Here is a 14618-nt window from a genome sequence, read left to right on the forward strand (position 1 = left end):
CCAGGCCATGAGAAGAGGGCCCAAGGCAGCACTTGGTTGTCTAGTGATTCTCTTTTCTGTCCAGTGTTCAGGGGAATGGTAATGGAACGGCAACTAGGCTGAGCCAGGAACTCAGGAGGCCAGCGGAGGTGGGACTGCACGGCTGGGAGAGGAGAGGGAGCAACCCTGAAGTGCTTCCTCTAGAGGTGAATTCATGGGCTTTGGGGGGAAAGCTGAATGACTATATTCTCTGATTAACTACGGTCAATGGCTCTTAGAAGGGGAAAAATCAGACCTCCTTTCCTGCCAAGGAGCCCTGATAGCGCAGTGGTCAAGTGCTCGGCCACTAAATGACAGGTCACCAGCTCTGTGGGTCATCAGCTTTGTAATCGTTACAGCCTAGAAAACCTTATGGGACAGTTCTGTTTTGTTCTACAGGGACACTATTAGTTGGAATAGACTCAACAGCAATGGGGCTTTGTTTTTTCCTCTATAAATTTTATTTTTATTTTTAAGTCCTTTATTGTAATTTGGGTGCAAGTTTACAGAGTGGTAGTGGGTTTTCTTTCTAGTTAAAGGACCTGCCAGGAATGTTCCAGTAAGCAGACTGTTCTCAACTAGAGGCTTAGAGCTGCAGAAAGTTAAGGGGCTGGACTCTCACCCAGGAGATGATGAACTGCCGGGCATACTGGTTGTTGGAGTAAATTCGCTCCCGCAACAAGGGGATGAAGCCCACCAGGTCAAACTTGTTGCTCTCAGTTACAATGTCCTGTGGATCAAAAGAAGTGTGAGCTGCCCAAGGCAGAGACCTGGGGCTGTCAGCTCTGCCCTGATACTGCCCCTGGTTGCCAGAGAGGGGAATGGCAAGGGAGGTCCCGGGGATATCTGCTCTCTCACAGGCCATGGAACAAACACAAACCAAAGAGCAGGAAGCAAGATCAAGCGAACTAATCAACCAACAAAAACACCTCTGTGAAGGGTCTGGCCGAACGCCAAGGTGGGCTCAGAAAACCAGCCCGTCACTCTTGTCCACACCATTGAGTCAGTTCCGACCCATAGCAACCCTGTATAGGGGTTCCAAGGAGCAGCTGGTGAGCTTGAACCGCCGACCTTGCAGTTCAAACAGACCTTGCAGTCTAGTACATTAACCCACAGCACCTCACCAGGATAGGTGAGGGTAGCATGTGGGAATATTTAGAGGTGACAGGACAGTTCAAGGAGCTCTGGTGGCACTGTAAGATGGGCACCGGACTGTAACTAAAGGTTGGCCATTCAAAACCCACCAGGGGTTCTGAAAGATGAGAATTTCTGTTCCCATAGATGTTTACAGGCTTGGGGACCTTATGCAGGGTCAGTGTGAGTCACTATTGACTCAGCGGCAGTGGGTTTGGTTTGAGGCAGTTCTGGACTTGTGGCAACCTAACGCTGTGCACTTGTCAAACTTATAGACCTGTACATTAGAGTGACGTTTACTGTGTAAATTAAAAACAAATTAATTAGAAAGAGTATTCCAAATGATAGAATTAAAAACTGCACAAAGAGGTGGAAGAGATGAAAAACACATGTGAGGGCCAAGTACAGGTACCTTTAAAAGGCGATCCAGGAGCTCAGATCCACTCTTCACATTGGGGTCAGGATCAGCAGCCAACTAGAGAGGCACAAAATAGGAGAGTAGCTGATCAACGTCAGCGTTCATGACAAGGAACTGACTGAAAATCCATGGCCTAGCTGTGGTGCAACCTGGAGTATCTACCAGTCACCCATTCCACAGGTCACGCCTTAGAAATGTAGGGGAGTGAGGGTGGGCAGATACAGCAGAGCTCCCCACTCTGATCAGGGGCTGCTCCTGTGACCCGTGGTGACTGGACCAGGGGTTGTTTTTCATTGGCTTTCCTCAGGGCCATCCGATCTGATATTGCGGGGTCCTTTCTCTATGCCTGGAGAAGGGGGTGAGGCAGCTGCTAGAAAGATCTGTGGCAGAGCTTCCTGGCTGCTACGTTCTGGGAGGGCAAATCCAAGAAGCTGAGGGGCCACATGAGGTGGCTCCATGGCCTTTCTGAACAGCGCTTTTCCTAGAGCACTTATAAGTTTAGAGTAATCAACCACCATCTTTTAACAGGGGAAATCCAGTTTGGATTTTGAAGTACATCACAAGGACGGCGAGACTTAGTCTCATACACTATTAGGAAGGACATCATACTTGGTAAAGTAGAGGTTCAGTGAAAATCAGGAAGAGCTTCAAAGACATGAGCTGATACAGTGGCTGCAATAATGAGCTCAAACATGGCAATGACTGTGAAGACGGCCCAGGACTGGGCAATACTTGGTTCTGTTAAGCCCAGGGTCATGATCAACACTTTGAATTCACTTTCAACACCTTCCAGGGAGGTTCATACTCTTAAACTATCAGTTTCCCCTACCTCTCCGATACTTCTGTAAAATGCAATAAAATTGCATTACCTAGAGAAGTGAAATTAAAAACAACAAATTCAAAAACAAGTCCTTTTTGAAAAAGTTTTTTCTTTGGATCCAATTGGCAATTAAGTTATTCCTTGCAGCCGGTAGATACACTCCAGGTACCAGAGGGTGGAGGGAGGGTACTGGACCAAACTCAGTCCAGCCAGGCAGGGCCAGTTACCTTGCTCAGTCCATCGAAGAGAACGTTGAAGTGCGGCAGCACAGCACCGCGGGCCACCTTGACGATGTTGTAGAGGGCTTCACAGGCATAGTAGCGCAGCCTGCTGTCGGCGTCGCTGAAACAGGTCAGCACTGGCTCGATGAGATCCTTCAGGTAGAGCCCTGAATCCTGCAGAGGGGCAGGAAGAGGAAGACATTCCAAATGTGTCAGGCCCAGGCCCCCACGCCTGTGTTGCCCACTGGCATTCCCGCTCGTAGATACATGCTCAGGTCTCCACGAGGCCCAGGCTCAGAGACTCTCCCCAGGATAGGGCTGCTGTTAGGGCGGAAAGAATGGCCGACTCAAGGTTGTCATGGTATCCGTCCAGGGGAAAGGCCCACCTTGCCCAGTGCGATGGAGCAGGCGGCCAGGCCGATGAGGCCCCCTTTCCGGCTGTGGGGGTGCTGAGACAGGGCAAACTCCTGAGACAGGGTCCGGATCACATATTTGATCTGCACAGTGTTGTTCTGGGCCACGAACTCCCGGACCAGCCTGGAGAGAGAGCAGAGAGGAGCTAGAGGAGCACCAGGACCAGGCTTGGGGGCCTGGAGCTGGGCTGAGGTGGTGACCTATTTAGAAAGAGGAACTGGGAGCAGGCATTTCAGGACAGGTCTTCCCTGGCTCTACTGTGGCCGGGGAGATTCTGGGTCAGTCTTCGTTGTTTCCTTCTTTTTATTTTCCTTTTGTGTACAATGGTATGAGCAACAGTGCTGTGATCTCACTTCCCAGAACTTGACAGAAAACAAATGAATGTCTTGTTGAACAAGTGCGCACGTTTCCACCCAAGTAGCCCAGAAAGGGACCACACGCAGCTGAATCTGACCAGTCTCACCAACAGGATACACGTTTGAACAAGCAACTGTAGTGTTAACTGCAGCCATGTGGGACCAGTGAGGGCATAAAAGCATGAAATGCAGAAGGCCAGAGGAAAGAGGTCCAATTGAACCAGACCTTAAAAACCAGAACGGGCACCTTCCAGGTGGTCAAGGGTGGGTGGGCAGGCATCTCAGTCCCCGAGAGGAGCTGGGCCAGAAGCAAAGCTCTGAAAAGGCTGGTGTATTTAAGGCAAGAGGAGCATGATGCAGAAAGGAGTGGCTGAGTTCAAGAGCTGGGTGAGCCAGCGTAAGCTCTGCAGCAGTGGAAGGCACGACCAACCCCGCGCTGTGAGGAGGTGACTTTGGGGGCGCCTGGGGAGACCAGGAGGACAGAGGAGCAATGCCAGCAGTAAGTCCCACAGAAGAGCTCTTCAACCACCAGGGTGGGCGAGGACCTGAAAGACCACAGGAATGGATACTGTGGAACGTGGGGAGGGGAGGCCGAGTAGATGGTGTGTCTAGGTGTTCACCTGGAATGATGCTAATGGAAGAGCCAGGCAGGAGGGAAGGGCCCAGTGAGCTCTAGGGTGACACTTGTGGGTGACAGCACCAGGCCTGCTTCCAGCATCTAGAGGACATGAAGAGTGAGCTCTGCGCCTCAGAAGCTCCCAGCCTCCCTGAAGTGACAGACCTGGGTGTGTGACTGACCCACAGAACTGTTGGTGGAGGGGTGTGTGGCTCAGGTGATAGGGACATCTCCCAGCAGTGGGATTTGAGCTAGATCTTGAAGGAGATAGGGAGAGACAAGGACTGGACACTGCGAACAGAAGGAACAAAGGCAGCGAGGGGTCCCCAGAGAACCATACAACAGTGCGAAAGTAACCAGAGTGGCTGATGGTAGAACTCTGGAATGCCAAACTAGAGAGAATGGATTTCACATCATGGACATGTGAGAAATAACTCTGGTATCTGGTGTGGCACTGTGGGTTACTGTGCTGGACTACAAAGTCAGTTTGATCCACAAGTTCGGAGGTTCAAACTCACTAGCTGCTCATTGGAAACCCTATACAGGGTTGCTATGGCTTGGAACCAACTTGATGACACGTAACAAATACAACAACTCAGACAATGAGGAACCGAGGGAGGGACTTTCTTGAGAGGGGAAGATAAAATTCTTTGCAACTGGCCATGCCGTGAGTCACTGCCTGTATTCTGGGTTTGGCACCCAATTTCATAAAATTGAATGAAAAAACCTCACTCTCGCTAAAAGGAGTACAGAATAGATGTCGTGAATATTTGTCGGTAAGCACTCCTAATAACTCACTGGTGATCTCATAACTTGAGGGGGACCGAGGCAGTATCCTGGGTCACAAATTTGGGGGCCCATCTCGGATTTTATGCCTGTTTGGAGCACCAGTTCTGGTGGAAAAGGAGAGCTGTCTCATCTTGATTTCAGTGGCCTGTTCCACAGGGGTGATCGCCTCCCAGTGAGAGCCAGAAAAAGACCAGAGACAAAAGAGAATTAGAGAGACGTGAGAACAGACTAGCCATGGCATCCAAGTAATCTCGTGCACGAGCCAGGGTGGGCAAACTGGACTGTAAGTAACCTTCCTACGGGTTGGGCATTTTCAGGGGTTGAGAATTTGTGACTAAGGCACATCTCAAATGTGAAGCGATTGCGGAGTCCCAATCTGCAGTTCTGTGTCCCCACATGGGAGTGGCCGGAGATGGACAAAGCAAATGTGTGTGTGTGTGTGTGTGTGTGTGTGTTTGTATGTATGTATATATATATATATATATGGGGAATTGAGCACACAGGGAAACTCAGACACCAGACACCCAGACCAATAGAAAATGGGGAATGAAAACTCTAGGCCTAGGGAAAAAGGAAGAAAGGGAAAAGGAGAAACTCCCACAGACATTCCTCCTGACAGTCCTTCAGGGAGAATGTTGAGGGCTTGGGGGGGCAGTCCCTGGACTTAGAAAAAAGATAAAAGTTGGGGCGTACATGAAACCGCCAGGAAATAGGGGGGTTGAGCACACAGGGACTCAGGCTCTAGTCTGGTTAGTGGGGGGTGAATTGGAGTAACAAACCCACTGATGAACTGTTGAGAAGCTCAGCAAGTTTTTGTAGAGAGGAGGAGGAACAAGAGCAGAAAGCCAGAATCATGGTATCATCCACTGTGGAAAAATTAGTAAGAGGCAAAACCAAGACCCCCTTCCTTGAGGCGAAGTGGGACTCCGGTTGCAGTGTTTGGTCTCTTCAGAGGACAGGGAGGGGAGGACTAGCCAGGCCCCCAAACCATCAGTGCATGCCATATGGAAAGACAGGCCATTTCATAAGAGAGTGATACGGGCTAAGTGGGGGCCAGGGGTTCCTTATGGCTGCCCCCACCCCAGGAACCCCTGATAAATTGGCACTGGGGCTGCCCCATCCTCCTTGACTTGCCAGGCAAAAGGCATCAAGTTGAGAGAAAGGCTTCCCTATGTCTCAGAGGTGGGGGTGAATCTTTTGGGACTGGACCTAATTGTAAGATTAGGGTTAGGATTGGGGTGGAGGTGGGGCAGATAAAGGTAATAATGAGACTTCTGAAGTGGGGGGAGGGACCTGCAGCCAGTAATAAAGAGATGGTGGTCTCCTAGTATTAAAAAAAAAAAAAGCTTTTAGTATTTGTTTTAGTTTTTTTGGCATCGTAATTTTCAAATATAATTCTTAAGATAAATTCTGAGTTTACACATTCAAGGTGAAACTTCAATGTCAAAGGACTTGGAAATTGTTTTGCTTTGTTTTAATATCTTTTGATATTCTTTCAGCAGTAAAATGGTATAAAAACTCCATTTAGAAAGTGGCTGAGGATTTGTTTGGCAGGTGTGATAGTCATTTTATAAATTGCACATTGCTAAAGACTGAGTATTTTTATTATTGTTTGTATGTTAGAAAAATCCTTTTAAGTTTAAATACATTTAAATTCCTAAATGTACACTATAATGAAAGATAGGTTTTTATATTCTGTGTACACTTATCTATTAATGTTTCAGATTTTCTGAGAACACTGTTTTAAAAGATATTTGGTGTATCAATACTCTTTCTTAACTGAAAATATTTTTTAACGTCTTAAAATTCGGGCCACCCTGTATGTGTGCATGTCATCTTGTTAGAGAGAAGAAAAGACTGTTGAGCTGTCCATGAGTGTTGACAGAGTCTCAGTTCACTTGACAAGGTTAGTTTGTTTAAAGAAATAAAAACTGGCCATCCATAAGGCTAGAATTTTTATGGAATTGACATTTCTGTTGAGAAGCTTTCAAGTGAAGTACTGTCTTCATGCATACAGATGAAAGAGCCAGTAATGTTTCTTTTAGTTGAGGAAACGCACAGTGTAGTAAATACTGTTATGGTTATGTGTTATCCTGAATATCTTCACATTAATGTTGACCAGTGCCTCTCAAAATTTTTGAAGCCAAAGGGTGAAATGGCAGTCACTGCTCAAGGGGCGCCATGCCAGCCACCGTAAAACCTGGGGAATCCATTATCCTGGCAGAGAATGCTTATAGGCTCCCCTACCTGGGAAGGATCACAGACCAACTCACTCAAGATCAATTCCTAAGGAACTATGTGCTAGCCCTTTCCTCAGGTTAAAATGACTACTGGCTGAACCCCTCCCTCCCCTCAAATTCACCAATCATCACTTCAGGCTGGGAGACTTGGTGCCAATCAACACATGCAAAAGAGGACAGACTCCTCCAATCTGTCTAGGCTGATGAAATGAAATGCAGATGGGTCTTTTGTGATACAACAGTGAATAATTGTTATCAGGACTGATTCTGAGGGTTGAAAATGTAAAGGTGGATGTTTTGTAACAAGGAGGGGAGTGATTGACTTTTCAGTCTAGATGCGAAGGTCCCTGGGACCATCAAGGGAGAAGAGTGGAGAGCGGGACCCTACACAGAGAAGCAGTGATGCCTGAAATGGAGGCAGAGATGATGACGTGGAGAGATGGAGCGGCTGGGGACTTTAGACACAGAGAGGGAGAGGGGCTGTATGCTGACGACTGGGGGGCAGGCTTGTAGTGTATACCCTTTGGTTGGTTGATGATGCATGGAGGGGACTGTAACCATGGCAATGAAAACAATATACGATAGGATGAATGTAAAACTAATGTTCTCCCATGTAAACTATCACATAATTCACAATAAAACATTAAAAAAAAAAAAAGAGGATAGGCTCCAGTCAGACTGCAAGGGCCCTTACCAAGTGCTGCTGACCACTGAGATGACTGTCCGGACGTCAGAGAAGGGGTGGACTTACTAAGGGACCAGTGGAGAGCCACAAAACTCTCCCCACGGTGGTTGCTGGTGGGGGCTGGGGGGTGCATATTCTTCACCCAGAGAGCTTCTTGGGGTGAATCTCAGGAGAGACTGGTAGACTACCTTGCTGTGGCTCTGCTGGATAGGGTGAGTCAGAAGCTGGTATGGCTGGGATGTGTTGTTGTCGTGGGAGTGGTACAAAGAGTTTTCGTCTACAACTAGCATGTCCGATTAGTAGTCAATGTAACCATGGCATCATTCCCTCATCCTGCAGGCGTTTAAAGAACCAGAGGCATCTTTTCCATGCAGGTAAGTATTTTTGCTCCAAGCCAGAGTGAGGGTAACTTACAATGCAACCCCGTATAAAACTGTGCAAGGTAGACTCTCGGTGCCAAATACTAAAGGTGCAGCATAGCACACATCAGAAAAGATTCACAGCCTGAGAAAAACTATTTGAACAGGTGACTTGTGGGTTTGTTTGTTTTTTGTCATTTGTGAATGTTTAGAATGAACACAACTGTAAATCTCAATTAGACAAATACTAGAGATAACAAGTACAGATGTTGCCAACGCTTGGGTAGAACAGGTTAAATATTCAGTGCAGGCTCTCAAAAAAATGACTGCCATGCTTGCAAAGCTGATAAACCACAAGGGTGGTAGGTCTCTTTCACCTCGGATGGGACTGGAAAATGCACTGCATGTTGGCTGTGCACCAAGGCAAACACGCTTGCGGAAATAAGCAATCCCCTTGGTCTCCATAGGGATGATGAACAAGAGTTCACAGTCCCCGTAGGAGAACTGACGACTTGCACCCACATGCAAAATGTCACTGGTGGGCCTAGCAGTGGCAATCATATAGCCCCCAGAGTACCCCGAGCGGATGTCTGGTGGTAACTGTGGAACAAGAACCTCCGAGAATTGCTGCCGTCCGAATGGACTGGGATGTGTGCCTTGGTTTAGCTGGTAAGACCCTTCACCCTAGTGTTCTATGAGTACAATGAGAAATCCCGAGTCCATAGATCTATTCCTGGATCTTTTGACCCACATATTTATACAGACTCTCTTAGAGTCCCTAGAGGAATTCTTAATGAGTTTAAAGCTAAGAATCGGATAGCTGCAGGGTTTGAGTATACTTCTCTGGTGTTCTACCAAAAGAAAAAAATGTACACTAGATTACATCTGCTATAACCAACAGAGCTTCACAAACGACACCAGATACACCCTACAAAAGGGTAGTTAGCTAGTTAAAGGCCACAGATGGTTTGGGAAAACAGAATGACGCTAGACATGGTGCTGACAGAGGAGAGGTGTATGTATAATATTTGGAAGTTAAGTGTTGTACTTTCATCCCTGGCAAGACAGTTCCTGATGATAGTCTAAGGGGTTGTTTTGAAAATAAAACCCCCACAAAAACACACATATAATACACACACACACACACATAACATATATCCACCTCAATCCTCGCCTCTCTAAATAGTAGCTGGAATTTAGACAGCTATTGGAAGTTGTATCATGCCCTGTGTCCAAGGACTAGTCCAGAGGCTAATCAAAACTGCTGTAACTAATTTATTACTCTTAGTGTCATCCAGGAATGATACACTTTATGAGGAAGAAAGCTAATAGATGCTAAATAAACGTGCGAAGTATAAAGGAAGATGAGACCAGCAAATGTAAAGAGAAAAGAGAAGGATTTGTGAGGAATAACTCTTAGGATGGGGGTAGGGGGCCAGTTAGGAACTGTAAATAAGAATACAACCATTGAGGCAATGGGAGACTTCTGGGAAAAGATTGTTAACCCCACAGTACGCAGTTAGTGAGGAACCAGGGGCGGGTTAGTGAGCTAGGAGGATTAAATCCTTTGCCAACCAGCTACGCTGTACAGTCTCTGCTGAGTTCCAGGTTTGGTGCAGGATTTTGAAAAATCAAATTAAAAAAACCTCACTCTCACTAAAATGAGCACAGATTAGATTCCTTGAGCGTTTGTCAGTAAGCACTTGTAGTAACTCATCAGTGACATCATAATCAAGAGGGACAAGCAAAGCAGTATCCGGGGTAGTGACCTTTTTCACAGGCATACGCTTTAAAAAAAAAAATAACATCTCTTTCAAATTTGTTGTCTTTGTTGAGAATCTACAAAGAGAACATACACCAAGTCAACCGCTTCTACACGTACAATCAGTGACATGATTCCGTCCTTCACGCTGTTCAACCATTGTCAGCTTCCTCTTCACATCAACTCACTGCCCCGAGGTTTCTGCTGAGTCTTTCTAGTTGTTGTCGTCACCACTTCCATCCCGTATAAAATTCAAAAGAGAGTATTTTCTGCTAGTTAAAGATTGTTTGGTTTTTAGACTGTAGGAGATACTTTTGATTTAAGGTTTAAGGCTATCTCAAGGTAAAAGTTTCAGTGGTTTACGAGGTCCCTGTAGCTCCAGAAAGTTGGGAGTTGATGCAAATTTGAAATTCTGTTGTGCATTTCCCCCTTTTCTGATCAGGATTCCTCTACAGAATTTCTTATCAGAATGTTCACTAATGGTAGTCAGGCACTATTCGGTTCTGGTCATGGAGGCACTTGGCTACACATTCTATACTGTTGTTGCTGTTAAATGCTGTCAAGTCGATTCCAAGCCATAGCAATCCTGCACAGGGCATCTGAGGAGCAGTTAGTGGGTTGGAACCACATTCTAGTGCTTATCCTACAGCACCACACCAGAGTCCATACACATTCTTTACCCTCCTATTCCTGACTTCACCTTCCTTGATTGCTTCAGATGAACAGAGACCACTTGGGCCTTGGATGGCTACTTGCACACAACAGATCTCCCACACAATTCTTGCCAAGTCAGCTTCTTACAGGTGTACGTTTATTGATATCAACTACAACAATCAGTTGTGCAACCCTCCCTTAATCAATGTGATCATGTCATCACCATTAACCCCTGGCATAAACTTAAGGGTTTTGAGGGGCATGAGGAAAAGTATGTCTGGACCCTGGCGATGGAGATGCTTGTGAGCTGGCTGGTGGGGTGTGTGTGTGCAGGGGAGTCAGGCAGGAGGGGTAGATACTAGTATAGCAGTTGTAGGTGTGAAGAGGGCAGTCTAGAGGAGCCCTCGTCTGGAGCTATAGGATCAATACTGGATAGTAACCATAAGGTTAGCAGTTCAAATCCACCAGCTGCTCTCAGAAACCCTATACAGAGTCACTATGAGTCGGAACAGACTCTCTAATTACTCTGCATCCAGTCATGGCAGGTACATTGCTCGCCTGTTGCATAAATGAGGATCTCGAGCTGCTCTGATGAATTTTAAGGACACTTAACGTCCTGGTCTGGGAGGCTGTTGGCACTATAGGATAAGCATTGGACTGCTAACCTCAAGGTCAGTAGTTCAAACCCACCAGAGGCTCCATGGAAGAAAGATGAGGCTTTCTGCTTCCATAATGATTAACAGTGTTGAAAACCCTATGGGTCGCTATGATTGACGACAGTGGATCTTTTATTGGGTTTATATCCTAAAGCAGTCTGTGTGGTTCCAGCTCAGAGTTAGAGAGCTGCTGAAACCAGACACTGGATAATGGTGGATGACAGTTTCCATCAGCAAGTCTCTGGAGAGCCTACAATGTTAGCAAGTATGCACATATGTTGGGACCACAGTGGGTCTGGCTTGTGAGGTAGTGCTATGTGATCAGAGGTGGAGGTTTCAGGAAGGGCTGACACAAGTAGTCTGTGAGGACCCTTGTTGCTGTTATGAAGTGACATTGAGTTGGTTCTGACCCATAGCAACCCTGTATAAGGTTTCAATGGAGCAGCTGCCGAGCTTGAGCCACTGACCTTGCAGTTCAAACAACTTTGTAGTCTGGTGCATTAACCCACAGCATCACACCAGGACTCCTTAGCTCTGATCTTATTGGGATTGGGGGCTGTGGACAGTCTAGGGCCTCTGATGGAAGCTGAATGCCAGCTCACAGGCCCCAACTCCCAGAACAGCGTAATTCTGCTCAATGAGCTCAGTGCCACATAAACTTGTCCCAGCTCTGAACCAGAAAAACCAGCCAGAGGTGGCCCAGGGATCTGCCCGAGACTGATGTCCTACAAAACAGCTGGAGCATTGGTGGTTCAGTGGTAGAATTCTCGCCTGCCACGCGGGAGGCCCGGGTTCGATTCCCGGCCAATGCAAGGTTGTCCCTTTTTTTTCTCTGCAAGTTTCCCCATCTGGAGAAGCCACTGCAGGAACCAGACTCCCAGACACACTGGCCTGCAGGATGACGGGCACATGTATGTCTGGGGCCACATTTAGCACACGAACAGCAGCTGGGTCTCCAGAGGGCCAATGGCTGTGAACCAGGGGTTCTGCCTGGCACCCCAAGAAGTCTCTAAGAACTGTAAGACAGCCTACACCAAAGAAAACCACTCCCACCTAACCGCCCAATTTTCTACTTGGCAGCTACACTGATGTGCCAGCACACGCCCTGAACCTTCACAGACACAAGGAGACTTGGGGCTGGGTTCAAAGGAGCTGCTCCACAGATGCTGACAACTGGAGCATTGGTGGTTCAGTGGTAGAATTCTCGCCTGCCACGCGGGAGGCCCGGGTTCGATTCCCGGCCAATGCAAGGCTGCTTTTTACCCCTTCCTAAAAATTTCCCACCTGGCCACCCTGCTGGAGAGGCAGCTGTTTAGCCACGTGGGTCTGTAACCACTTGGAGGGCACGTGCACATGAACAGTATCAATGGGTTTCCAGAGAACTTTGTCTTGTTGCTGTTGTTGTTAAGTACCAAGTAGGGTCAAGTCAGTTTGGATGCCTAGAAACCTGTGTAGGGTTTCTCAAAACAGCTGGTGGGTTTGAACTGCCGACCTTGCATCTCAAATTGACCAGGTGCACTACCCTGCAGTGCCTCAGGATTTATGCCCAGCACCCTGAGGAGCCCACAGCCATGCCCTTCTGCCTTGGCTGCCCATTTCTAGAAGGAGGCTGAGGTAAGATCTGAGAACTGTGAAACTGCCAAACACCAAAGAAAAAAAGGAATGGGAGCATCGAGGCCTCAAAGACACCAGGTCACCCCAGCCTCAATGCTTTTTGCTGCTGAGAGTGGACCGGAGCTCTAGTTTCTGCTTTCAGCCTTGAAGGCAAATCAGCTCACTCTCTGACACCCGCTCCCTCCTGCTCAGGAGTCAGCTTTCAGCTCCAGCAGCTGCACTGATGTGGCAGCACACGCCCAGAACTTGTAGACACAAGGAAACTCAGGGCTGGTTTCAAAGGAGCTGCTCCACAGCTGCTTACAGCTGGCGCATTGGTGGTTCAGTGGTAGAATTCTCGCCTGCCACGCGGGAGGCCCGGGTTCGATTCCCGGCCAATGCAGCAACTGACCTTTTTCAATCCTGAGACTGAATTCTAAGGAATTTGTGATGGATGCTGTCTGAGAACTGAGGAGGATGATTTCTCACTGGAATGTAGATCCTTCATTCTTGAAGAGTCCAGGCCAGTGGTGGTGGGGGTGTATCAAAGCCCACCAGAGCTGCCTGGGGACCAGAGCTGCTGAGTCTACAAGTTAGAACAGCACACACCTGGAAGAAGATGGGGCCCTCCCTGCCCAGCACACAGACCCTATCTCCTGACTTCAGGTCACAAAGGCCACATTCCCTGCCCTCAAGGCTGCCTGTCGGTCAGGGTGGGGAAAGGAAGCAAGATAGGCAACAGGATAGAAAAAGGACACAAAATACCATCCATGGGTGAGGTCAGGGCAGGACCTGCATCTTTGAATTGGTTAAGCGGAGGATAGTCAGGGGCTTAGGTAGCTTCATGAGGGTTAGCATCTGAGGGGTTCTGGAGGATAAAAGGTATCTGTTCTGGAGTTGTTCAGGAAGAGGCAGCCTATAGGGAACAGCACGAGCGATGGCTCAGAGAAGGAGGAACAAGGACACCAGAGGGACAGTGAGGGACAGGGCTGGGGAGCCACTCCCAGTTCTGCAGCACAGTACCTCGGATGCTCAGCAACGGAGCAAGTGCAAAACTGTGGTGGCAGTGAGGAGTCATGGTATGTTTCTGAGCAGGAGTTATATAACTTTAGTGGCTTCCCATGGTGCTTAAGGGGCTGTGAAGGCAACGGAGGCTTAAAAAGTGACTAGTGGCTGCTGGCCAATGGCAGGGTCTCTTGATGGGAGATGAGAAAGGGGCTGTGCTGTTTGGTGCTCCCCTCTGCAGGCCCAGCTCACCCACTCCCACTGAGGCACAATGCAGGGTGCCCCAGGCCTCTATTAACACTCCCTGTTCAAGTTCTGTTGCCCTAGGAGCTCCGTCTCTTCCTGTACCCTTGCACCAAAGAGTGGGCTGTTCTTCTCCTCCAGGAAGACACACATCTGGAAGTAGACCAGTAGGAGCACGTTCTCACCAACATCACCAGTAAGGTGGACCTGTGACCAGGCCACAGGTAGGAAGAGCTGGTCCCACGGATCAGGCCCACCCTCCTTACCTAGTATTTAGGATGATCAAAACAGAGCTAGGCAGACCCTGACAATCTTACTGCCCCCAGCAGAACCTTCCTCTCCAGTCAGACACGCCCCCATACTGGGCTGCCTCCCTTCCACATCCCATCCAGCCTTCAAAGCCTGGCTCACATCCTTCGGACCAGGCCCGGAGTGGCTATGCCTCCTCTGAACTCTCTGGGACTCAGTGCCCAAGCATTCTGTAGCAGCAGTTTACTATCGAGGCCACCAGCACCCTTCCCACCAGTGTATTTCTGATCTCTACAGCTGCTTGAGCAAGGAGCTCTGGTAGCGTAGTGGTTACGAATCGGGCTGTGAACCTTAAGGTCAGTGGTTCGAAACTACCAGCCGCTCCG

The 14618-nt window shown here is 48.2% G+C and overlaps 1 protein-coding gene and 3 non-coding genes across 4 annotated transcripts in view; 3 read left to right on the forward strand and 1 right to left on the reverse strand.

The window, feature by feature from the left end:
- Positions 1-14618, reverse strand: part of VAC14 (Vac14 homolog (S. cerevisiae)) — a 126950-nt gene that overhangs the window by 84482 nt on the left and 27850 nt on the right. Inside the window, exons 2-5 of the mRNA XM_006860315.1 lie at positions 2998-3148; positions 2618-2785; positions 1565-1627; positions 641-748 (exon numbers count right to left, since the gene is read on the reverse strand). Of these exons, the coding sequence (XP_006860377.1) occupies positions 641-748; positions 1565-1627; positions 2618-2785; positions 2998-3148 (490 nt within the window). The remainder of the gene's footprint in view (positions 1-640; positions 749-1564; positions 1628-2617; positions 2786-2997; positions 3149-14618) is intronic.
- Positions 11884-11954, forward strand: TRNAG-GCC. The gene has a single exon. It is a non-coding gene; the product is annotated as a tRNA-Gly (tRNA).
- TRNAG-GCC lies at positions 12321-12391 on the forward strand. The gene has a single exon. It is a non-coding gene; the product is annotated as a tRNA-Gly (tRNA).
- Positions 13068-13138, forward strand: TRNAG-GCC. Its single transcript has one exon. It is a non-coding gene; the product is annotated as a tRNA-Gly (tRNA).

The sequence above is a fragment of the Chrysochloris asiatica genome, unplaced genomic scaffold (genome assembly GCF_000296735.1).
Source record: "Chrysochloris asiatica unplaced genomic scaffold, ChrAsi1.0 scaffold00037, whole genome shotgun sequence".
NCBI classification, from domain to species: Eukaryota; Metazoa; Chordata; class Mammalia; order Afrosoricida; family Chrysochloridae; genus Chrysochloris; species Chrysochloris asiatica.